This window comes from Hydractinia symbiolongicarpus, chromosome 1 (genome assembly GCF_029227915.1).
Source record: "Hydractinia symbiolongicarpus strain clone_291-10 chromosome 1, HSymV2.1, whole genome shotgun sequence".
Classification (NCBI taxonomy): domain Eukaryota; kingdom Metazoa; phylum Cnidaria; class Hydrozoa; order Anthoathecata; family Hydractiniidae; genus Hydractinia; species Hydractinia symbiolongicarpus.
In genome coordinates, this window is record NC_079875.1 from 3,607,258 (window position 1) to 3,633,385 (window position 26,128).

At 32.5% G+C, this 26,128-nt stretch overlaps 2 protein-coding genes across 3 annotated transcripts; one reads left to right on the forward strand and one right to left on the reverse strand.

Annotated features, from left to right (window-relative positions):
* Positions 1-519: 519 nt before the first annotated feature.
* Positions 520-20,397, forward strand: LOC130630698 (peptide transporter family 1-like). Of its 2 annotated transcripts, none has more exons than XM_057444292.1 (24): positions 520-664; positions 5,277-5,329; positions 5,597-5,669; positions 6,844-6,985; positions 7,162-7,248; positions 7,406-7,505; positions 8,147-8,237; positions 10,161-10,238; positions 10,459-10,541; positions 12,924-13,001; positions 13,720-13,809; positions 13,904-13,948; positions 14,122-14,157; positions 14,240-14,328; positions 14,662-14,743; positions 15,420-15,548; positions 16,012-16,185; positions 16,517-16,569; positions 16,848-16,985; positions 17,507-17,558; positions 17,893-17,979; positions 18,490-18,621; positions 18,821-18,928; positions 19,584-20,397. In XM_057444292.1, exons 1-24 carry the CDS (start codon positions 628-630, stop codon positions 19,758-19,760), a joined length of 2,214 nt encoding a protein of 737 aa, XP_057300275.1. In that variant the 5' UTR covers positions 520-627; the 3' UTR covers positions 19,761-20,397. The 2 variants fall into 2 exon arrangements, with proteins under 2 accessions (XP_057300275.1, XP_057300267.1); XM_057444284.1 differs by lacking the exon at positions 520-664 and adding an exon at positions 1,957-2,354.
* An 813-nt stretch (positions 20,398-21,210) lies between these two features.
* LOC130632073 (zinc metalloproteinase nas-14-like) lies at positions 21,211-24,086 on the reverse strand. The gene is made up of 10 exons (XM_057444486.1): positions 24,044-24,086; positions 23,783-23,842; positions 23,507-23,668; positions 23,299-23,425; positions 23,043-23,218; positions 22,865-22,955; positions 22,425-22,716; positions 22,017-22,080; positions 21,704-21,711; positions 21,211-21,417 (listed from the first exon to the last, which is right to left on the reverse strand). The coding sequence occupies exons 1-10, from the start codon at positions 24,084-24,086 to the stop codon at positions 21,211-21,213; spliced, it is 1,230 nt and encodes a 409-aa protein (XP_057300469.1).
* Positions 24,087-26,128: the final 2,042 nt, after the last annotated feature.

The window sequence follows — 26,128 nt, forward strand, 5'->3', positions numbered from 1 at the left end:
AAAACCAAACGACTGTACAACACACAAAATGTAGTCGTTCGTTTTACACAACATACCACATACGCTCCTAAAAAAATTTAGTGTCGGATGATAAAGCCTCATCATTATTGTTACAACCATTTTCATAAAAAAGTCTCAAACAAAAGTATTTATGAGGTAAGAATGGCGCTATTATTATATCGAAAACGGGTAAAAATATCTTTTGTAACGAGGTTGACTGGGAATCTTTAATGTCCTCTCGACTAAACCATGGAGGTGGAATTACAGATTTTATGTCTTTAATTTCACCTCCATGATTAAACCGACTATGGTAATTGAATTGGAGGTGGCAGAAATTTTATCCAACAAAGTTCGAAAAAATATAAAATAGTATTGACGTCACGAAGTGTAGTTCTTAATACTTTTTTAACGTGATGTGAAGAAGACTAAACAGCTAAGTATTTCGTTTTACTGTTTCTCGATTTATTTCTTTATTTATTCAAACTTGTGTTTACACATTGATTCGCATCCACAATAAAACTTAAGAATGTTTACCAGAATTAGTTGTTTTCACACAAGTGTGAAATCAAGATATCAAGGATAAAAACTGAGCAAGATTTATATATTCTATGGTAAAATCTTATAAAAATGTCTTCTTCTACAGATAACAACAAAGGTTTTGAAGGTACTTTCTTTGTTCAACGTTTTAAACTTTTTATCATGCAACATTGTCGCTTAAGTTAATTTCACACCGACAAAAATTTGATGCGTTTGCTAGTCTCATAATAACGCACCTTACTGGTAAAAAAGTCGGTAAAAAAATTAGCCGGCAAAAATAAAAAGTCGACAAATATATTACTCACTTGGACAAAATTTAGTCACTTTTTGCCGACTAATTTTTTGAATTTAGTCACTAATAAAGAATAATTGCATAAAACTAATAAAAATTAACAACAGAGAGCAAAAAGATGGTCGGAAAAAAAAATCGGAAAAAAAGTTAGGTCGGTAATAAAAAAATCGGCAAAAATTATAGTCTGCAAAAAATATTAGTCACCTAGACAAAATTTAATCACTTTTTGCTTACTTTTTTTTACCGATAAGGTATCCATTGCTATGGTTTGCCGCAGGACGCCACTGTAGGTTTGGATTGTACCCATCTTTTCGCCTAGTGTATGAAATAAAATGCAATTTATTTGAAATTTAATGCAAATAAAAACCACACCATAGTAAAGTACGTTTACAGTGTAAATTTAGCCTTACTTCTTTTCACGGCTGGTTTAGTCCGTGTTTGAGATTATTTTTTCCGCCCTAGTAATACCATATTCGTGGACAAAATGAGTTACAACAGTTCAAAAATACGCATACTTTTCTGAGGATTAAATTAATAATTTTTTCTGATTTTTAAAATCCATGTAGGTCCATTGAAGCTTTACTTATTTTATATTGGAAACGGCGCGAAATTAAAAAAGCAAAAAGGGGTCTTGGGGACGAGGTTGGGAATAATTATAACTACCACTATAGCAATCTTTGACAGAAAAGAATTTTTAAAAGTTAAAAAAAAAGAGTTCTGGGGACATGGTGGCTTACTTTGTTCTGTTTTTGTTCTTTGTTGTGTACTAGACTTTCAAAACTACATCTTTAAACTACAATTCCATCTCTTCATTTTGGAAACTGACTTATAAAAATTATTTTAGTTGCTTTAATTCTTTGTTTAATGGTTAAGTTGAAAACGAAGCAAGATGATTCAAGGTGTTGCTCTCTCTTGTGCTCATAAAACTTTTCGTCGCCATCAGCTTGACTTTCGTGTAAGTCATTAAAATCAAAAACGAACAGTCTGTTTTGTAGGGTAAGACGTACCCAAGTACAAGCTTAATCGGACGAAATCTGTTTGGAAAGTTGAGAACTTGCTTCTTTTATTATGTAAAAGTTATGAGAAGTGTAACGCTGTAAAATCTGTTCTAGTAACGACAAAAAATTACTTTAATGTGAAAGGTGGGAACATCTGAGAAAACGGGTTCACTGCATTGTGATTCTACCTGTGTTGAATCTCCACGTGTTGTGTATCTGATTTCTTCTGTAAACATTTGAAGTTCAAATTTCATCAAAAGAAAACTTATGAAGAAACAAAGCAAAGTTTTTTGTAAACATTTTCTTTTTATAATTGTTGTTGACATAACTCGCTGCATTTAAGCCAATGAAGATCAAGTTACAAGTATTTCAACCAATCAAAACAAAGAAACAACATTTGAAAATTGTACAATCCGCACAGCACATGAACAAATTTTTGTGAGAGGAAAAATAACGCCGTCGCGAACTTGTCGAAATGACGAAGTCAGAAAATGGAAAAGTACAATACAATGCTTCCAACGAAGATGGTATCAAATTCGTTCACTTTTTTAAATTTTTCAGTTTACGATTTTTTCCTTTAATTCGATAGTTTGAATGAATTTCTTAAGTCTAGCAAGACTATTGCATGCAAATTTATTGCGAATTTGAATACTGTTAGTTTTTGCTACACAATGTAAGCAAGTTGGCGGCTTTTACGAAGATATAATGGCAAAGAATTCGCAGGCTTTTATCAAATTTACCCAAAAAATGCTGATTGTGCGCTTTTCGCTCTGACAGTTTAAATGCAATCAGACATGCGGGACTCGTTTTAGTATGTGAAATAATAAAATTAAAATTATAACATTCCCTCACATGCTTTTTCAAAACAAACTTAGTACGCACAACAAAAACCTATCCATTGCCAACCTCGTCCCCAGAGCTTGTTGATTTTTAAATTTAAAGCACGTTTCGTTTCAATACAAAGAATGGAACAAGTTCTGGGGACGTTGAGTTAATACAGAAATAAAGTTTGAATTGCAAGTTCAAATGACGCAATTACCAACCTAAGCACCAAACCGGGAAATTGGCAAGTACTTCGTACGCCGTCTTCTCTTCTCAAATTAAGTTTTTATCCTGCTTTTTTATTGTACCCAGATAAAACGCTGCACACACTAGAAACATATAGTCTTACCACAAATATAAAAGTAGCAAAGAATTTATGTATATCGACTTTTAGTAGTACACGAAGCAACGGTTGTGAAGCAGATATAAACTGTGCGTTCTCGTAACGCTTCACAAGTTAAACTTGCACTATTTTGACTTTACTTGAAATCAAAATTTGTGAATCAAACACCGTATGTCACAGCTAACAAACCTATCTATCTAAAATATTACACTTGCCCAACTTAGGTTACAGTCTTCTTTACTAAGTGAATAGGTTTACAAGTTGTCCACATTGACATCTAAGTTGCTTTGGCGGGAACCACACGCGTGTTTCATTCACTGTATGAGTAATTCTGTTTATTTTTGTATATCTTGAATTGCGTAATGCAGCATAGTAACACGAGCTGTATTTGTGAAGTAATCTCAAAAGTAAAGAAAGGCTGATGTTTTGTTGAACGTTTCAACCAAGTTTTTCTCGTATTAAAAATCAGATATTAATTTTTAACACGACTACGAAACAGTGATTGATTTTTTGATTTAGTGACTTATAGGTGATTTAGGAGCGTTGGAAAAGTTATAAAATTTAAAATGTCTCAAGCAATTATGTAGATGCACAACCTCTTTCCCAGGGCTTCTTAGGTTTTTTGGACGAAACAACTTTGTTTAAGTTCTGTCCGAATGTAAAAAACCTAGCAAGTCCCGAGAACAAGGTTGGTAGATGCATTAAATAAAATCAGATTAAATTTATCGATCCCTTTATAAACCTTATTTTAATGAATTTTAAAGCTCGGCCCTCCGTGATAACAACTAAGAGCCATCCAGGAGACCAAGGGGGCGAGAATGTCTCTTAATCTTAAGTTTTCTGTCTCTATTTTAAACAAATTTTTCGCTTTCTTATGAGTTATAAATAAAGGGGCTAATGAAATTGTTAGGAACGTATGGAAGAGTTGTTGATAAGAGCATTGCATTTCAGTGATACATTTCTCATGCCACCAAGGTTAAAATTTATTTCTTTGCCCATTAGCAAAACAACGATATACTTCATCTTTTGCAAAAAAATTAATCTGGAGAAATTCAAAGAAACCTCCCACACAACCCGAGGTCTTACTTTTAAAAAAAAAATCTGAAAAGAATGACGACAGTTGTTTGTCTATTATAAGCAAGTTAAATGATTTTAAATTTTTAGAAAGCCTACAATGACCGTAAATACATTCTATTGTGTCAATCTAGTTTGTGTGTGTGTTGACAGGCTCAGGAACATATTTTTTTCTTAAGATTTCATTTGTTTTCAAAACGTGACTTTTTTCTCATTTAACACCATTGCAAAGCGCATGATTTTGTTCGGATCATAATAATTTGTGGTTAACCTCGTGTGAGGATCACATCTCAAGTATTTTAAATCTTTGCAAGCTCCGCCCCCGCAAGATAAAAAGTTGATTCAAGGTCACCATGAATCACAGATGTCCATTTTTTTTTGAAAGTACGAAAACTAACCGCACTAGATCATGGGGACTTGACAATTCGATGCTATGAAAAAATCAATTAAAGTATCAGAATGAGCTAATTAGTAATATAAAGATATAAATATCAAAATATTTATATTTATATATACTTATTTTTCTTACTCTGTTTAAGAGGGATGAAATCAAGTCAGTTTTAGGAATATCATTTGTCTACTAAATATATTGATGAGGATCAAAAGAAAACAATAAGGATTGTTATTTCAACTTCAATTCCAGTTGTAAATAATGATTAAAATCAATCTCGTTTTTAGGTTTTTTGCTCTTTTTTACGCTAAATCGGGAAGAAGAAAAAACAGAAGCCCTGAAAAAAGCTGTACTAGAGCGATAAGAAAATAAAACAGAAAATAAAATCCGTTTTTTTTTGTTTGTTTTTTTTGCAATTTCTTGGGCGTTTCTTGGGCGTGAAAATTAAAGGCGCGAATTTAATCGTATAAAGGTAGGCCTAGTAAATAAGGTTATAAATAAAATAGTTGCCGGTGAAGGTCTAAGAATCTCGTTGTGCAAATACTGAGTGTGAAGATTGAAGATTTTAAGTGCGCGTAATTTTAAAAAAAGAACGTTTCTTGACCTTTTCTGTCAAGATGTTTTGTCCGGTATTGCTGATACAGTTCTACGTATAATTAAATTCGGTTTATTCGTCCTACCTTGAAGTCAGCCATAAAGAAGAAAAAAATAGGTTTGCAAAAAAAAAAATCCGTGAAAAATAACTGCAAGAGATAACATTATTAATAACTTCGAAAACAAATAGAGTGCCAAATCTGATTGGTCAATATTATTTTTCAGTTGTAATCGACGAAGGGGAGACATTTAACGACGCATGCTTACCGCAACTATTGGTACGTACATGGTATATTTTGTTTACATAAAATCTTGCTTTTCTTTCATTCAAAATAATATGTATGTTTTTTATTCAACATTTTGAAAAGAAAAGAACAATTTCATGCAATAAAAAGCAGGAGACTGTATACGGTCTTCATTAGTGTGCTAGTGGTCTTACAAAACTGATCTTTTGGATCCCAGTTGTGTAATATTTTTAATCAAAATGTTTCAAACTGAAGCAATCAACTCCATGCCAATGTTACCCCCTTTTTCCTTTCTTTTAGCGTTTACCGAAACAAACATGGCCCATATTAAATGCAGAATTGTGCGAGCGTTTCTCCTACTATGGTATAAAAAGTAAGTAGAATTAAAGCTGTAAAAATGACAGTCATGTCTTTATTGACATGCATGTGTCTTTATAGAATAAATTTTATTTTTTAAAAAGGTTTATATGTTGATCACCCATTTACAATATTAATCTTATTGTTACAAGCTCGTGAGCTTGTATTAAAACGCAAATGTGTCCTTACAAGAATGGAAATTTTTGCCTCTCTAAGCACCGACACGGGATTAGTCGTGTGTTCGAATCTCATTTTTGGTAACTATTTTTACTTTATTTTTTCTTTCTACTATCTCGCCTGCGAAGATGGTTTCCAACTCGTAACTAACTATGTCCGAAATGGTCAATTGCAATGACATAGATTTAAACTTCGTACCTAAACTCTCTAAGTACTTGGAAGTAAATGACGTTTCAGGCCAAAATTGGTATTTGTTGTCAACAAAATTTGGCACAGTTAACAAAAAAAGTATGCTGAATACAATAGTGACATCATAATTTTGATTTTTGTCACTTAAATGTCATTTTAGCCCAATATTGGTCCAAAAATTAAAACTACTTTATTTTTGACAAAATTTGGCCCAGTTAACAAAAAAAGTATACTGAACATGATAGTGACATCAAAGATTTTTTGTCACCTAAATGCCGTTTAAGCTCATAAACGTTTCAATCACGCAATTTTTACCCATAAATGATAGGCTGTATTAGAAGTTGTAGAATTGGGTTGCATTGTGGATATTTCATAGTTGTGCATTTTTAATAGTGTTTTTAAAAAGATAAGATAGTGTTCACAAGTTTTATTTAACTAACTGGTAAAGTACCAAAGTTTTCAAAAGTAAATATAGGCAGAATAACTGAATTACGCAAATTTTAGGTGGGGCTTGTGGTCTTTCTTCTTCCTGTCAGTCAGTTTGTCCCAGACTGACCCAACGAAAATTGAAATTTCGAGGAATTTTCCGTTCAAAAAGATCTCACAAATCAAGTTTGAAAAATAACTGCGTAGTGCATAACAAATATTATTGCCTATCTGAATAGTAAAATATGACGTGTCTAACTTCGTAAGAGAAATCACAATTATATAGATAGCTTTTTGTAAAATTTATTCATGAGGTTGTTTGCGTATATCATACGTCTTGTTTTCATTAATTTGAACAATTTACCCTTCTTTGAGAATACATAACATTTACCTTTTAGCTGTCCTCGTCATTTATTTGACCAAGTCGTTAATGATGTCAGATTCAGATGGTAAAGCATACTACCATGCTTTTAGTATGGTTAGCTATTTCACAGGTGTTCTCGGAGCTATGATGGCAGACAGTTTTCTCGGAAAATACAAGTATTCACTTTTATTTATATTTCAAGAGTTGACAAATATTACACAGCTAGCTGTTATTCCACCATCGATGCATTAGAGTCAACATCTATATATGTTAAAGAAGATAGCCACCTTTAGAATAAAATAGAATGTGTTAACTATAAACAGAATGTTTCTTAAACGCATTGTTATTTTAGAACGATCATATGGTCTTTGGTACTTTATTCAATTTCTGAAATTGTTTTGACTTTAACGACAATTCCTTCTATTGGAAAAGGAAATAGGTATGACATTGTAGTAATTCTTGATGAGCATAACCATTCTTGATAAATTTAAACCTTTTTTACTAGGAATTACGTTTGTTTTACAATTTGTACTTCAATAAGTCTACAGTTTACTATATATCGTCTTGCATGTAATGTGTTTTGATTTCTGTTTCAGTGCAGGACCTCTGATTGGTTTGTTTGCAACAGCTGTTGCTTGTGGTAACATCAAACCATGTATGGCTGCATTTGGTGGGGATCAGTTCAATCAGAAAGATGTTTGTACTTTGATCATTTTTTATTTTAAATTCTTTGTTTATGGATTCTCAGTATGCCAGGGACTATTTCTTTACAGGATGCTTCAAATACGCCACTAGCGTTTTGTTGGTAATTTTAGATAGTCTGAGTAGACTCTAAATGAATTCGAAGGAGGAGTTTACTTGACCATTTAAAGCTTTCTGAATTAAAATTTGTACTTACTACAGCAAAACCATGCTACGAAGACTCAAATCTTTGGGACACTGTTTTTGCCATTTTGAATAATTTACTCAATTTTAAAAAACCACGAAAAGCCTAACTATTACGTAAAAAATGCAAAAAAACAGGATAGTTTCGAAGGTAAACAAATCTTATTGATGAAACTGAAAGCGAAAGGAAAATGTCGAAATTTACGGGACAATTGTCGACGATTGATTTAAGGATCATACTCCTATATATTTGCATCACGTGAAAATGTTGGAGAATTTGGATTTCGTTTTCTGCTCTTTTTGGTCATTTAGCCCATACAAATTTAAATCTCGTACCACTGCCAATATTAAACCAGAACCTTTTCCTGTTGATAACATACCATTATGTGATCATCAAGCGAAAACCCTCCTTATTTAAGTGTAACATTTAAATATATTTTGTTTCGTCATAGACTGGTTTGATATCCACCTTCTTCTCTCTGTTTTATATGTCAGTAAATGTTGGAGCTATGTTGACCATGATTTTTGTTCCAATGATAAGAAGTAAGTGCTTTTAATCAAAGCAATGGCAACAACCATAATAGATTGGTCAATCCTATCTGTTATATAAAAATCTGATATTATTAAAAATATTATTTCAGTTTGTCTGTTCAGTTTTCATTATTGTGAGGAAAGTTTATCATTTCTTGAACATTATAGTTTAGTAAGCAACGTTTCAAGAGATCTTTTTCCCATCATCGGATGATGATAATGAAAAAAGGATCTCCCACAACGTTGCCTATATTACACTATAATGTTCAAGAAATAATAAAAAAGTTCAAAAGGATTGACTAAAAAAGGGTGAGTTAAACAGTAAATATTTTTATGAAAAATGTTATTTTTGCAAATTTCCATTGTTGACATTTTGAATGTTAATAAGGTTCTTCTTAAGCTTAGTAAAAAATTGGCAATTTAGCTGGGTGAGAAAATACATGTAACTAGCTAGCTAGCTAGCTAATCTTGTTAACATGTACATGGACAGGCATAATAAGCTATTTCTAAATAAAAAATATATCTTCCAATTATTATAAGCAACTGATGGGAGCTTAACAAGTTTACAATTTTGTTGGTCTGTCATGTATAGCTAGCAAGCAGAAACGTCACACTTGTGCAAAATCTAGCCACGCCATAGAAAAATGTCACGTTTTGAAATAAAATTTGTTTCTGAAAACACCTCAAAAAGGATTAAAACATACTAAAAACATACGAAACAAAGAAAAAAAATATATAGCTAGATGAACCATTCAATAATTACATAACGTTTGAGATTCTTGAGGGGTAGGGGGTATGATCATATTTGTTACACGCCGTTACGAAAATTTAATTTTTATGTATGTCAGATATTTTTAGATATTTTAGTGTATGATTTACATAGTGAATTTTTTTTTTGCGTCTTGACTTACACAAAAGTACTAAAAATGTCATCTTATGTGCTTAGAATATGGCCCTCATATATTTTTTTCTCCTATTAGACCACTAGTTTGCCTTTGCTATGGAATGAATATAGAAATGAATCAACAAGCTCTTAAAATTTGAAACATTACGTAAAAAGGTGTGTGTGTGGTACTAGATTTGTTACAATGGCAACAAAAGGTGAGGAGTCGTAAAAAAATGACTAATTTGGGTGCCACGTAATTATTGAATGGTTAGTGCTATACAATATATGACACATTTCAATGATAGTAGATTAATCTATGTCAAGCATTAAATTACTAAGGCCTGTCTGTAAGTTTCTTAGCTAATTGTTTGTGGCACCTAGCACTTTTATTTACCAACACAGTTCGGGAAATGTAATCCAGATCTTGACATAAATAATGCTTCTTAAAAGATTTAATCACTATAAAATATAGTTCCAGGGTGAACAAATAATAACTTGATTTGAAATAAAACTTCTAAAGTCAAGCGTTGAAAAACATAAACAACCAAAAGACATCGTCCCCGCCATGTGTGAAGGACTCGATCTAATTGCTTTTACTAGCCGCAGAAACTGTAGTACCGAGCCAAACTGATTAATTATTTATAGTAACCAATATCCTGGTTATTAAAAGCAGCCTGTACCAGGGTCTTGGTTAGCCGTCAAGTAAGCGATAGCGGCTTTGGCATAGGCAACAAACCCTGAGGACAAGGATGAAAATCTGATAGTTTGGGTGATATCAAGCTTAGCTGTTCTTATGCTTTCAGGGTTCTGGATAAATTTGAAACCCGCTTGCAAGACTAATATAAGCACTACACTATATAGCAATTATTCAAACCTTCGTTTGATCTAAAATACATCCCCCCCCCCTGAAGAGTAATTGAATTACTTTTTTTGCTAACAGACGAACAAAGGAATAGCGATGCAAAAAATCCACACACTATCTGATTTCCCGCGGATTTTTTCTACGAGCTAACGACTACTTTTTTAATAATTATCGCGTTTTTTTTTAGCGGATATCAAATGTTATGGTTCTGATTGTTATCCTGTTGTGTTTGGTGTCAACTGCATCGTCATTATCCTTGCTACAGGTATTTTTTCCTGATTTTCTTTATTATTTGATAATTAGTTTTATTATTATATTCATTGGGCGAGTTGTATCCTTTTATCCTTTATGACTTTTGATATCCCTGCCATTGTGCATACCAACTCACAAACGTAAAATATGAAGCAAATCTTTTCACAATCTCCAACGCTTGTATCTGAAATTTTTATTCAACTATAGATATTTCTATTTGTATTATTTTTTAGTTTCGCTGTTTCTTGGGTCACCTTTCTATGTCAAAAAAGAACCTGAAGGAAGTATTATGATCCGAGTGTTTAAAATTATCGGGGTATGTGTTACATATAAGAATCATTGGGGTATGTCTTACATATAAAAATCATTGGAGTACGTGTTACATATAAAAATCATTGGGGTATGTGTTACATATAAAATCATTGGGGTATGTGTTACATATAAAAATCATTGGGGTATGTGTTACATATAATAATCATTGGGGTATGTGTTACATATAAAAATCATCGGGGTATGTGTTACATATAATAATCATTGGGGTATGTGTTGCATATAAAAATCATCGGGGTATGTGTTACATATAATAATCATTGGGGTATGTGTTACATATAATAATCATTGGGGTATGTGTTACATATAAAAATCATCGGGGTATGTGTTACATATAATAATCATTGGGGTATGTGTTGCATATAAATATTATCGGGGTATGTGTTACATATAAAAATCATCGGGGTACGTGTTACATATAAAAATCATCGGGGTACGTGTTATATATAAAAATCATTGGGGTATGTTTTATATATGAAAATCATTGGAGTATGTGTTACATATAAAAATTATCGGGGTACGTGTTACATATAAAAATCGTCGGGGTATGTGTTATATATAAAAATCATTGGGGTATGTGTTACATATAATAATCATTGGGGTATGTGTTACATATAAAAATTATCGGGGTACGTGTTACATATAAAAATCATCGGGGTACGTGTTACATATAAAAATCATCGGGGTACGTGTTACATATAAAAATCATCGGGGTACGTGTTACATATAAAAATCATCGGGGTACGTGTTACATATAAAAATTATCGGGGTACGTGTTACATATAAAAATCATTGGGGTATGTTTTATATATAAAAATCATTGGGGTATGTGTTACATATAATAATCATTGGGGTATGTGTTACATATAAAAATTATCGGGGTACGTGTTACATATAAAAATTATCGGGGTACGTGTTACATATAAAAATCATCGGGGTACGTGTTACATATAAAAATCATCGGGGTACGTGTTACATATAAAAATTATCGGGGTACGTGTTACATATAAAAATCATTGGGGTATGTTTTATATATAAAAATCATTGGAGTATGTGTTACATATAATAATTATCGGGGTACGTGTTACATATAAAAATCGTCGGGGTATGTGTTATATATAAAAATCATTGGGGTATGTGTTACATATAATAATCATTGGGGTATGTGTTACATATAATAATCATTGGGGTATGTGTTACATATAAAAATCATCGGGGTATGTGTTACATATAATAATCATTGGGGTATGTGTTGCATATAAATATTATCGGGGTATGTGTTACATATAAAAATCATCGGGGTACGTGTTACATATAAAAATCATCGGGGTACGTGTTATATCGTCGGGGTATGTGTTATATATAAAAATCATTGGGGTATGTGTTACATATAATAATCATTGGGGTATGTGTTACATATAAAAATTATCGGGGTACGTATTACATATAAAAATCATCGGGGTATGTGTTATATATAAAAATCATTGGAGTATGTGTTACATATAATAATCATTGGGGTATGTGTTACATATAAAAATTATCGGGGTTTGTGTTACATATAAAAATCATTGGAGTATGTGTTACATATAAAAATTATTGGGGTATGCGTTACATATAAAAATTATTGGGGTATGTGTTACATATAAGAATCATTAGGGTATGTGTTACATATAAAAATCATTGGGGTATGTGTTACATATAATAATCATTGGGGTATGTGTTACATATAAAAATTATCGGGGTATGTGTTACATATAAAAATTATTGGGGTATGTGTTACATATAAGAATCATTAGGGTATGTGTTACATATAAAAATTATTGGGGTATGTGTTACATATAAAAATTATTGGGGTATGTGTTACATATAAGAATCATTAGGGTATGTGTTACATATAAAAATCATTGGGGTATGTGTTACATTTAAAAATCATTGGGGTATGTGTTATATATAAAAATCATTGGGGTATGTGTTACATATAAGAATCATTAGGGTATGTGTTACATATACATTGTGTCATGAAGTTTGACAAGACAAAGTAAGATCAAGCAATTTGTTATTAAACATGTCTCCTAACCATGTCAAGTTTAAAGTTTTATAACATCACTCTTTATCCAGTAGCATGCCCCTCTCCTTTTCTATACCACAGGATGAACCCCCTTTCGCCATCTAGCAGTATTCTGCTTTCCATCCAGCAGAATTTCTCTCTTTATCCAGCAAAAATATTACCCAGAAGAATTTTTTTTAAATTTTGTTGACCATAAGGACGGCTGTTTGGAAATTTACATTTTAATCTTTTAACCAACGTTTGTCTGCGTATGCTTGCCTTACAAACTTTAGTTCATTTTTTGTATTCTTTTATTCATAGCATGCTCTCTCACGAAAAATGAAATCCTCTGAAGAAACTTATCATCACTGGTTATATTACGCACAAGATAAATATGACGTAAGTAAATTAATAAATACGCGTTTTTTATGAGAGATAAAAAAAGAGATTTGAATTCCAACCAATGTGTTTTATTCTCATTTCTACTCTATAAGTCAACCACCTGCGTAGAACGACCAGGGACCTGTCTAAGACGGTAAAAAAATTCTTTTTGAAGAACAAAAAATAAACGTTCAACACTTTTCTAGTTTCTTTAATATCATCAAAACAATGTGCAGTGCACTAGGTATTGCACAACAAGCGCGTCTAAAATTATATTAGGGAGATTTAGTAGCTTGACTTTATTGGGTTAATGGTCCCTAATACGACATTTTATATAGGCATTTTATAAACTTGAAAGACGTACTCGAAAAATCAGTTTTGTCGTATTCCGATTTTGCTGCAAAATTCTGTGTCAACTCGACTATTTTAGTTGTATGACACGTTCGATGTGAAAAATGTAAAAAAGTAATACGCTTAGTTATTGCCGCATATGGGTTTGGTAGTTTTGATCGAAAACGATATGGTTTGTTTCACGTGTGTATGGGCACAATAAAGTTAATCTCCCATGATATGCACTATAAAATTCTAAGTTTAGCGAATGTGACATCTTAGTGCAACTTCACTTTGCATGTCACGGACAGATGGAATAAGCGTATGACTCTATGAGACTGATACTCTGATGTTGTTACTGCTTGGTGGAGTCTAGCATTTCCAAATGTGTATTTTTTGTTTGTAGAAAACTGAAATTGATGATGTCAAGTCACTTATGAAAGTTCTTGTCATGTATCTTCCACTTCCGGTGTTTTGGGCTTTGTTTCATCAACAAGTAAGTCGTCATAAGAGAAATGACATAGGGACACTTGTGTCTGTTTTTTTCAAGGGTTATTCTATTAAAATTTGGGGTTTTATTTTGATTTAAGGGTTCAAGTTGGACTCTTCAAGCTACCCAAATGGATGGTGATTTCGTAAGAATATTATTTATTTACAAACCTAAATTCCAAAATATTGAATAGAATTGCATTCGTTTCAGATTTTTTTGAATTCGTTTTAAAACAAAGCCATGAGGAATGTTGCAATGCCAGAAAGTAAAACTTAGGTAGAGAAGAAAAGAATATTTATATTTTTGTTTTATCTTCAGGGTGGTGGTGTTATGTTAAGATCAGACCAAATACAGGTATTATAGATTTCTTTATCCTCTTTTAGTTCGGTTCCTTACTTTTATATATACATATATATATATATATCCTTTTATTTAGTTTTTCAATCCAGTCTTGGTTTTGATTCTCATTCCTGCTTTTAACATTGTTATCTATCCCATGTTTGAGCGATGTCGACTAGGGTTAAGGTATGCGATGGTATTTTAGATATATTTTAGTTCGAAGTTGTATACAATAGTACCACCGTGGACAAACTTAATGTACTTTAATTCAACTTGATTAAAAAACTTAAAACATTTTTTTTACCAATAATTATAATTAAAAAGAGAAATGGAAAGAATAAAGTATTATTTTTATATTCTGTTTAAGTTAAATTCTATTCTATTTTCGTCAAAAACAAAAGGCACGACCGAATGAGAATTTTAATAGCTAAAAAAATTTCTACAAAGGTGACGGAAAAATGTAGGCTGCTAAACGTCTGTGTGAACATAGCTGAATAACCGTTCTTTTTTGTTCTATAGCCCTCTAAAAAAGATGGTAGGAGGTATGCTGTTAGCAGCTGTAGCATTTGCTATCACTGGATTCATGCAAATCAAAATACAAGTACGCATTTTTATGCTGGAAGGTTTTTCAGATAAAATGGCAACGATTTTTATAAGAAAACTACAATCTCGGTCAGGATATTACAGGAATAAAATTCAGATTTCAAACATGGTACAAACGATAACCATGTACGCTCTTTATTATGTCAGACATATGCACTTCTGAATTTTCAAAATTCGCTTGTCAATTTTTACATGCTCACAACAACGGATATAAGACTTAGGATTTTAGGTTATTACATCCAAAGCCTCAAACTATGCTAGTTTTTGCTGGCCTTAGCATAACTAACATTTTCGATTACGTGGACCTTCGCGGATCGTTGCATTGATTATTTCATAATGCGTATATCGCAGAAACTGCAACTAGCGCGATTTCAACACTATTTACCTGGTCTACACGTGTGCCTAAGTGGAACTTTTGCAGCCTACCGGTTTATAGTCAACATCAGCCAAACCTCAGAAGAATATGTTTTCATCATCAATCCTGCTGCCGCAAGGTATGAACGAGCAGGTATAGGGTAGACACAAGCGTGTAGTCGCTTTTATTGCAACATAAGAACAAGAAATACTTTATCTGAAGACGTTTTTTATTTTCATATTGATCTTTGATCTTAGAACGCGTTTTGCCTAAATGTGTGATGTTGTTGTCTCACAGAAGTATTTTTTTCATTCTTTAGGATGTGCAGTCACCACCTCCTGCACCGCCCGCGACAATGACAAGTGTCGATTTCATCAATGTCTCACCTTGTGAAGTTATTGAGTTAAATCCTAGCTCGTTTCTGAAAATTTCATTGCCGTATGGACAGGTTGGTCTTGTTTGTATAATTTTTTCTGCGTTTTGTGCTAAACAGACAATTCCACTATAGATTCTTATCTACTTTTTTATTGCCGTGGCTGAATTGGACAAACTAGATTCCAGTATATAACTAGCGGCAAAACCCGGTGCCGCTACTTATAAGACACGACGGCGAGGTCTGGCGTTAGTTTGACCAATGCAGTCACGGTTATTTCTAGATTCTCTAACTTTTCTGAATTTTTTTAAGCTTGCCTTTACGCTTTGAATTTGTATAAGTGTAAGCGTAGTATTAGTTGGAATTAAGAGTTCATTCTTTATTTTCAAAAAAGGAAAATTAAAGCAGACGCTTATTTTGATCGTGTAAAATCATAAGTATATCAAAAATTCAATTAATAACTTTTTACTGTTACTTAGCTCTTCTCATTCATTTTATTTGAAAACTTTTCAATTGGTTTGGTTGTATATATTCTTAGAACACCGGTCATAAAATTGGCCAATCAGGCAATAGAACGTTTAAGGTCAAAGGAACCAACTGTTTCAAAAAGGTGGATTTCTACACGAATGAAGTGACAGTTTCTTTGAAAGCTGGCGCAAGACAAACGGTTTTGTTAGATATTGCTGATGACGGTATGATGGAAAGTACAGTGGTAAGTGATGTTTGCATCGCTTGTATAAGATACTGTATATGCATTTTCACAGTAACAACTCACTACTTTTTAAAGTAGCATGGGGAAAACACAGCTGTTTGTTTTTTGTTGCTGTTTTTTGTTTAAATAATGCTTCTGCGAGAGTTTGAATGCGGAAATCCTGTCTTTTTTTCCAACTAAGAGAGATGCCACGTGACATTCTGACACATACTGGCACAGTTGTGGCGTGGATCACCGAAGTTTCTTTCCCACTTAACAGCAACAACAAAAACAACTAAATGTTTATTATATTTTACGAATGATTTTTATTACCTTTTTTTTAAACGTGCAGGTCGATCATTTATTTCCTGCTGTTAGTGTAACAAAAGCTCACACGAGAGTAAGGTAATATCATTTACTTTTGGTGAATATTTGTAACCATTTGTGTGATTAAGTCCTCGCCTGTCTAAAGCAATCTCAAAAGAAAAAAAGCCAAGTTTTCCATTTCACATTTTGATTCTAATTGGTGTTACTTTTAAAATAAACACGACGCTGAACCTTCTTTCCACTTAAGTCAACTAATGGCTTAAAGAAAGGACTAGTATATTATAGGTTACAGACGGACAGATAGATGGACAGACAGACAGACAAATCGTACATCAAATATATATATTTACATTTAGAACATTTTACGTACCTTCAGGAAATATGTCTGATCTTGTTCACCTTACGTACGATCATGTGATTGAAAAGAAAGACAGTGTAGTGGTGAAAAACTTTACATCATACAATGGAACGTACGATTTTATACTGGCTGATGAGTAAGTAAGATTCTACTATATTCCTGGCTAACAAATTTGTAATCAGTGCATCTGTACAGATGTATAAGACTCAACGAGATCAATTACTAGCGATATCGATTTTCTCGGATTTTCCCATACGACTTCTCTGCAGTTTTTTGAAAAATTTTTTTGATTTTTCGCTGCTTTTGCAAAAATAAATCTTGGCAAAAAATGCTAATTTTTTTACTATTTGCAACGGTTGCAAAATTCGTGCAAAATGAGAACTAGATGACCATATGTATTATATTTCTGCAATTACCATACATTCTTATTACCTACGATCCGCGAAAAATTCTCATTCGCAAAATAGTCTTATTATTTTGAAATTATTTTGAAAGATTAATTTTCTTAAAACTTTTCCTATTTGCATTTTATATATCCATTGTAAAATCTGTATAGACGCTTATGCGAGCAGTAAATTTGTGTGGTCACTTTCGCTATGCTTTACTATGTGTTACTGGTGTTAAACTCTTTCCGTAATAACATAAACTTAATTTTAGGTATCAACTTTTGGTGAGGCCATGGAATAGTCAAAATGGATACAACATTAAGGTGTGTGACCATTGTTTCTTCCTATGCGTTGTAGTTTTTATAAGTAAAAGTGCAATTGCGTGCCTTAAATTTGCGTACTTCATTTCTCAACCTTGAAATGAAGAGAAATGGAGCACTAAAATAAGCCTAAGTTTAATTTCTGGGTTTGTTGATATTAGGTTAATACGAAAAATATACGAGAAATATTATAAACAATATAAAAATACCCGGAAAAACTTAATTTCAAGGAGAAAATTTGTGAACGGAAAACGTGTGTTGAAAAAAAGTAACTGTTTTCGAAGAGGAAGGATTTCCGTAGCTAATTATAACCTTACCAGTTTTATTGCATTGTTAGCTTCCTAGCGAAAATCTGAAACTTGGAACTTTTGGAGCATACACAATTACATTAAAAAGACCAAAACACCAGAAATACTCGCGTGACGTAAGTATTTGGTTTCATAAATTGTATTATACCTGGCCTGTCGTAGTTTGCAACACAATTCCAATCAAGTGGTGATAAGAAAAGCACAGTCCCTTTTAATACGTCAGTTCCAAAGTTGTTGTTGTCAAGAAAAATGAAATATATAGATATGACAAGCTTCAGGCTGTATCTGCAGTCATCCACAAAATTATTGAAACAATCAAATTTCTCATAAAATTGGCTAAAAAAGTGTATGTTACCCTAGTGTATGATACCCAAAATTTTATTGTTGCTCATATATTCTGAGCATAGAAACATGGAATAGCACTAGATAGATAGAAAATAAGGGGGAATAGAGATGTAGCCTATCCACTAATTTTATGGACCGCTGCAGTCACTTGCAGTTTTTATTTGGCCAGCTTTTTATCCTCGTATAATGTAGAATGTGGCTCTCCCAAGGAATGTATTTCTTGAAATTAACATCCTAAAACTTGAATTTATAAGACATGTTTGTTAATTTTTATATTTCAGTTGGTGGCACATTTATATGAGGATGTCGACAGCACATCTGTGCACCGTCTATGGCAACTTCCGCAGTATGTTGTCATTACAGCTGGTGAAGTCATGTTTTCGGTGACAGGTCTTGAATTTGCTTACTCTCAGGTAGGGAAATCCTATTTTTCTTAAAGTGTGTAAAATTAGACATGGTAGAGTAAGTGTTTATACTTCCAGCCGAACTCAGAGTTTATTTCCAGAAGGTAAAAAGTCAGTTCCTAGATGCTGAAGCAGTGCTTCGTGAATCTTTTCCTGCTAAATTTACTTTCTTGCTTAAAACAGCTTAAAAGGCTCTTCAACTGTTTAGGCTCCACCAAGTATGAAGTCAGTTTTGCAAGCATGCTGGCTGCTTACTACAGCTTTTGGTGATCTTCTGGTGGTGATCTTGTCTGTTGCTAAGCCTGTCGATGGAGTGGTAAGTACCTGCCTTGAATTCTGTTGAAATAAAGCTGTCTAAATTTGACGTGATCTAAAATAAACACCTTTAGATAACGGACACTGACACTTAGAACGATTTGCTTGATTTTTTAGTCAAACATTGAAAGGAATACTATGTTATTCCATCATTATTGACGATGTCATAATGTAGTAAGCATAAATTAATACTAGAAATATCTTGTAAACTTACATAATATTTAAATAAAACTTTCAACTAGCAGGGACTTCGCAATCGATGATACCTTGTGTAAACTTCTGTAGTTTAAGAATGGTCTCATATTTGATTATAAGTAGAAATGTGATGTCAGCATTCTTCAAAACTTAATTATGTCATCATAAGATCCTAGATTTTATATATGAGAACTTAAACTTGAAAACAAGAAAAGATGTTAATAAAAATTTCAAAGTGCTTATAAACAACTTTTAATTCTCTATAACACATAAAAATACCATTTTTAAAGAAGGAATCACTTTTATATATATACCTTTACATACATACAATGCAGGAATCCCTTTAAGATAACAGAAGTAGCTACAATGATACAAAAAACGTAACACATTTGAAATGAAAGCAACAGGCCAAGTAAGGACGCAATGACTATGGGAAACAATGTAATACACTTTTTTTTTAGGAAAAAGAAATGTTTTTATACGGTGGCATTATGTTGGTCGTTGCTTTTATATTTGCTGTCATGTCATATTTCTACACTTATTCCGACTTCAGTGGAAACATAACCACTAACCCGGCAGACGAAAAAGAAATAGAAGAATCAAAGTTAAATTCGGCTGACTCGACTACGCACTTGTAACCCAAAATGGTAACCAAAGCTGCTAGGCTTGTTTCGCGTGCGCGTTAAATTAGATTTGATTTCGAATGTCTTGCTTGTATCAGAGCTTGCAAGGGAAGTTTTTGTGAAGCTTAACAAAAGCTGAATGAAAGTTAAACGCGTGCTTTTCTTCATATACATTGTGGTATTTTCTAACTTGCTGCTCTCGACCGAAAGTAACCTTATCTATTTTCTAATTTCTAAGACAGGGATGACTTAAAGAACTTCGACTATAGTAGTGTGTTATCGTAGTTATAAATCTAAATATTTCAGCTGGTTTTGATTTCCAGTGTTACAGTGTTAAAACCCATTTTCAGGAGCATTCTTCAGTGTTCTAAATTGCATGACATTATAGATCATTCTGATAGAAGTGAGGCTAGAGCTTACTAAATACAGCTGTGAAAATGAAAATATAAGAGAGATGCAAGAATAAAAGGGAGGGTTGTGTAGAAATTATAAATATAAAGTCTAGAATACGTTTAAAATTTTTTTTTTTATTGTAATCTTAAAATTTATCGATTAATATTGAAATTATAAATGTATAGCAAAGATATAAAAAACATTGTATATAAATTTGTAGTTTTATGATTCTATTTTTAAAGATGAGTTTATATCATGACGAACGGAAATTAAATCATGGGAAAATTTGTGACTATCCACAATTCTTCATTCACATATACCATACAAACCTGTTGGCGAAAAAAACGCGGGAAAATTTCTTTTGTAAGAAGATAAATTTGCTACAACGAGGTATGGATAAATTGAATATATTTTTTTCATATAATCATAGCAGCCTGACTACGTTCTTTTTTATTTCAAAACACATTTTCTTAACTAAACTAAGTTCCAAAATTCTGGCCAATTAAAGTCCCCAAGAAACTTCTACATGTATAATACTATTTCTGGTTCAACAAAGTCCTTATATTTTCCTGGTTCTAAATTTTTTAGTGGTCTGTTGCAAGTTATTATTGTAATTAAAATGATTTTATAAAAGTTGTAACCAGTTTTGTTTGTGAATTAAAAATGATGAGCGCTGTTCCCCGCTTGTATTATTAAATCCGCTACTGCACTATGTCTGTTCGTGCGTCTGTTTACCTTTTTGTTAAACACGAAATGTGATATAACAAGGACGGGCGACCCCGTGGATTTTTCACGGGTAACGACTAGTACTTATATAATTGTTGGAGAGGTCTAGTTCAGCAGCATAAACAACAATGAGTCTGTATTTTCACAACAAATTCATTCTTCAGTTTAAACGCTAGAATAGATTAGTTTATTGCTTTGATATTACAGACTGTCCAAATAAATTGCTGTGATTTTTATCGTTCTATGTTTATAAACAAAGTATAAGAAGGAAGCCCTGGAGTAGTAATTGCAACAGAGAATGTGGAAAGAAGCTGTAAATCATTTTAAAGATAACCAGAGGATAACTTTAAATCTCTTCTTGGGCGATCATAAAAACAAAGACATCACTCCTGCCGTTAAGATTAGGACCGTTTGATATGTACGAATATCGAGTAGATAAGAAGAAGACAACTGAAGAAAAAGCAGCAGCTTCTGATTCCATACCACCTGAAGTACTAACAAAATGTGACATTGACAAAACCATGTTTGAGTTTGCAAGTAGACTGTCCCTGAACTGCATAAAACATGATAAGAGGTCGTTAATAAATACATGCTGCATCAAGATATATATACTTGGGACTGTAATCTAACCAGATTTTTTTCGTAAAAAGGTTAAAGTACTGGGACCAGAGAAGAAGTCTTAAGTGAGATTTTGTCAGTTTAAAGTTGTAATGCGTCACGCGCGTAGGCTGTGTTTGCAACAATAATAAATAACGATTGATTTGCTGAGTGTTCTTGGTAGCGATGTAATTACTTGATATAAAACATGAATTGAGCATATAAAACTAAACTAAAATTACCAGCTTGCCTATAAAATATGAGCGATTGAAATTAACAGCCAAGAACTTGAAGTTTATTGTAAAGTATTGTAAAATATTGATTTGATTGATATTACGACGCTTCCGAACTCACTTTGTTAATTGATAAAAGTGTGCGAAAATCGTATGAACAAAAATGAATGAATGCGCGTGTATATATAAGCACAAAACCTAATGAACTATGAAATACACGTTCGGAAATTAAATTTTTACACATACATGAGAATTCACAAGTAGTACCAAGGGACGTATACAAATGAAACTAAGTAATTAAATACGTAACTATGGAACATACATTTAACATGGTTACGAATCAAATACAACAGAATGGTAGGACCCAAACAATAAAACAAGTAGTACTATGAGATATAGCAAAAAAAGTTGTCACAATGAACAAACCGTTGATGTCACTATTACTTCTATCGAAAATTATATTTGCTAATCGCCAATTTTCTTGGAATCATAAAATATTGTTCCAAAAACGAGAAAAATAACAAGAGAATGCAGATAAAAGCTTTTATTTTACTAGATCAAATAAAAATTGGATATCGGCAATAAAGAAAAATAAGTTTGTCTATAATAATAACGGTGTTATTCCGTTAATGCAACAAAGTTTTCGGCAAAAAATAGATAACGCGGTAAGGCAAAGAGTTTTTGGGGTAAATATGTTTGACAGAACACCACAGTCAGAGTATAGATCAACTTTTCGTTCGCACTTTGTACTTGACTTTGTTGTTGTCGTCGTTGGACGTGTAGTTTTCGTTGTGGTAGTCGTTGGACGAGTTGTCGTTGTTGTTGTCGTCGTTGGACGTGTAGTTGTCGTTGTGGTAGTGGTAGTGGTTGGGTGTGTTGTATTCGTATAACCTTTACATTCGTAATAGAGATTCAATTGAAGAATATCTGATGCAGTCATTTTCCTTCCTCCTAACGGTCGATTTGGATTGGATTTCCACTCAATAGTTGGCAAACTCCGTGGTTGCTTTGACAAGGTGAATCTAAAATACACATTCACATGCTGACTTTTACAGTTCATCAAAATATCGCAGCAATTTTGCTATCACTTTCTTAGCAATTCCGTTGTACAGTAAGAAAAGTATATCTTCACAGAGAATTTTCAGGGTGCGAAAATAAACTAATATCTACCTTCCATAGTGCATAATGGATTCAGGATCGTATTCAATACCCAATCCGTCTTTGTAAGACAATTCAGAGATGCTAAAGTTATCTTCATATCCTTAAAGCAAAAGGAAAGATAAAACTGATAAAACAAAACTGTGCTATGAAGATAAAAAGCATTATTCAGTGAACATATGTAAAGTACCTGGTCTAATATTCTCTGTGTTAATGGTGACATATTGATCTCTATCTGGTCTTGAATGTTCGTTAAAAAAGCCAAGAGTATGTAAAAGCAATATAATGGCTGTACGTACATGGTCACAACCAGGACCCAACGACAATTCTTGGCGTCCATAAGCACGACCAACGTATGACCAGCAACTACATTAGTGTAATATCATTAGAACATTGTCGCTTTTCAAAGTTGTTTTTAAAAATTCACAAATTTAATTTTAACATACCCTGTCTCTTTATAGATATATACATGGTCGCGTGGAGGAAGATCTGTTGTGTATTCGCTAAATCGAACACAAGATACATTCTCAATCGTCCTCATGGCTTTGTTTATTGTTGCTTTTTTTGCCTCATCTAAATAACAATAATGTTACAGTATGAAAATAAAAAATAACATTTAAAAAAGGTGTGACATACGTTAGTTCCATTACTTACCAAAATCGGAACTAAAGGAAACGGGAACTACAGCTTCAGGCCATCTAACGTCGTATAATTTATCATATAATGATCTTTTGTTTCGACTTTTGCTGTTCATAGATTTGAAGGTGGCGCGTTGCTCCTCTGTTAACTTAATGTAGACTTGATCATAATGTTCACCTGGAAAGAGAATTAATTGCGTTGTAAATGAATTGTCAAAGCCCCACACTGTATGGTGTTAACACGTGAACCCATCAACTTCTTCATATTGATTTGTCATTCAAAATTATGTACCTTGATTGGCCATTTCAATTTCATCCATAGCGGCTTCATATTCAGAGGAGCCATTAATACCTGTATATAAAACAAACAAGTAGCAAATATTTAAATGCATCAAAAACTAAAGGATAGAAGGACTCACTCGTATACCTCTGTTTAAATTATTTAAATAAAATTAACAAGCTAATAAAAGGTTACTTCTAAATGGACGTTTTAGCCTTCAACTCACTACTACTTAACTAGAAATAATTTTTTTATATATTAAAATAAACTTACCACAAATAAATGCGATACAGAGTATTAACTGTATAAACCTCATTTTTTCTCAGTTGGATATTTGTTTTTAAGTTGTGTGTGTTTGTTTTTAAGTTGCCTGTTGAATGATTAGAAACTTGTTCTTACCATCTATTTATACGCGAATCTGATTTATTAAGATGTAATCGAGATGATGCTGACCGGAGATTGTAAAGGATAGACTGAAGTAATTTCTAATATTTACTGTTGAATGCGTGTAACAAAATGATTAATTAGTTTTACACACTTCATAATCTAGAACAGATTACGGACACGCGATCTCCATGGAATGGTTCCGGATTAAAGGGTTAAACAAAATTCCCTTCCAGTTGAACCTGATCAATAAATTTTCTCATTGGTTTTTTGAAATTGTTCTAATGGCAAACGAAGCAAAGTAGTGTGACCCATTATTATAAAATCAGCCAAAAATCCATATGTATTTTTAAAAAATACTTTATTTAAAAGATCATTCAACCAACAACTTAAAAACAAACGCATGCAACTTAAAAACAAATATCCAACTGAGAAAAAATGAGGTGTATACAGTTCTTTATAATTTTATTGTCCTTACTTTCTCCAAAAGATTCTTCGATTGTTAAACTGAATTTTTATCATCAAGAGTCACCCAAAACTTAAAAACCCAACATAAACAGTTCTTAAACGTCGGGGTGGATCTACCAGTAGTTATACTCATACAAGGACCTGGGACATTTCTGTAACTGATTTTATTAACAAGAATTTTAAAGTAAAAAAGAATGAATATAAGGCTTCGTAGTAACAAAAAGTGGTTATTAATTGTTCCAGTCTTTTTTTTGCCTGCTCCAAAATCAAAATGTAGAAGTTCTTCTAGTTGATAAGTCCGCGTAAGAATCCACTTTGGTAGAAAAAAAATGAAACAAATGTCGCTATTTATTATTGTAAATACAGTGGGAGCTTGTTATCTCGACTACCCGTTATCTCGATCTTTCCGTGTCTCGAATATCTGGTAAAAAGCATTTCGAATTTTTTTCAATGATTAAATACATATAGCATGAGAATTCATCCCTGACAAGGTTTTGAAGTATAAATATTTTTTCTAATGTGTACATGATATTGACAAACTTTTTCACGACCGGCGCTCCTTATCTCGACTATCCACTATCTCGAACCTTTGATATCTTGACCATTTTGACCGAGCGATAACGAGCGTCGACTGTAAATCAAATGTTTCGTAACTGAAGTTCATACATGATTAATCTATTGAGAATTGATTTTCTTTTTTGAATTTCCTTCTCCTTCTTCTCCTCCTCCTCCCGTAACCGGACATGCTAGACAAATATTACATCATATGTCACGACACACTCGAATCTGTTTTTTCTTTTTCGTATCTCTTGTAAGCTTTTGTAGGCTTTTTTATGTGATAAAATATGTAAAAGAATTAATCAATTTGTTGTATTTTTCCTGTTATTTGATTGCTATAAAATGCTTTATTAATCAAAGAATATTCTCTTTATTGGTCCTGCTTTTAAAAATGTATTAAATTGGATTTAATCCTGCTGGTGCTGGTTTGGCTATATATACGGGATAGCCAAGGGTGTTTTAGAAGCCCGCCCAGCTGCATCACAAGCAATTTCAATTAACTGATTTTGCTCAGATCTATTAGCAAGACTGAAGCACTGATCCGGAATAAAAAGTTGTGTCAAATTTGAACGTTAGAACCACATAGACGTCTAGATAAGCTGTCATAAATAATTACAACTTTATGACGAATTTTAGGGCCATTTGATTTTTAATTTATTTGAAAATTGAAAATCCGAAATAATGGCTATTTTGATTTTTAATTTAATTTGAAAATCTCAATTGTTTTATCAATTTTTCTTTTTTAATTCAATATAAAAAGAAAATTTCAACTTAATTTTCGTTTTTCGTTTTTAAATCAAAAAACAAAAAAGGAACTTCTTATTTTGGCAAAAAAGTACGCTCTCCTTCCCAGACGTTTTTCTTCTAGGAACCCAAGGATTACTTTGGGTCATTTGGTGCTAAAAATCACATAATGTAATATCAATTTCCAAATTTTTGATTTCTTAT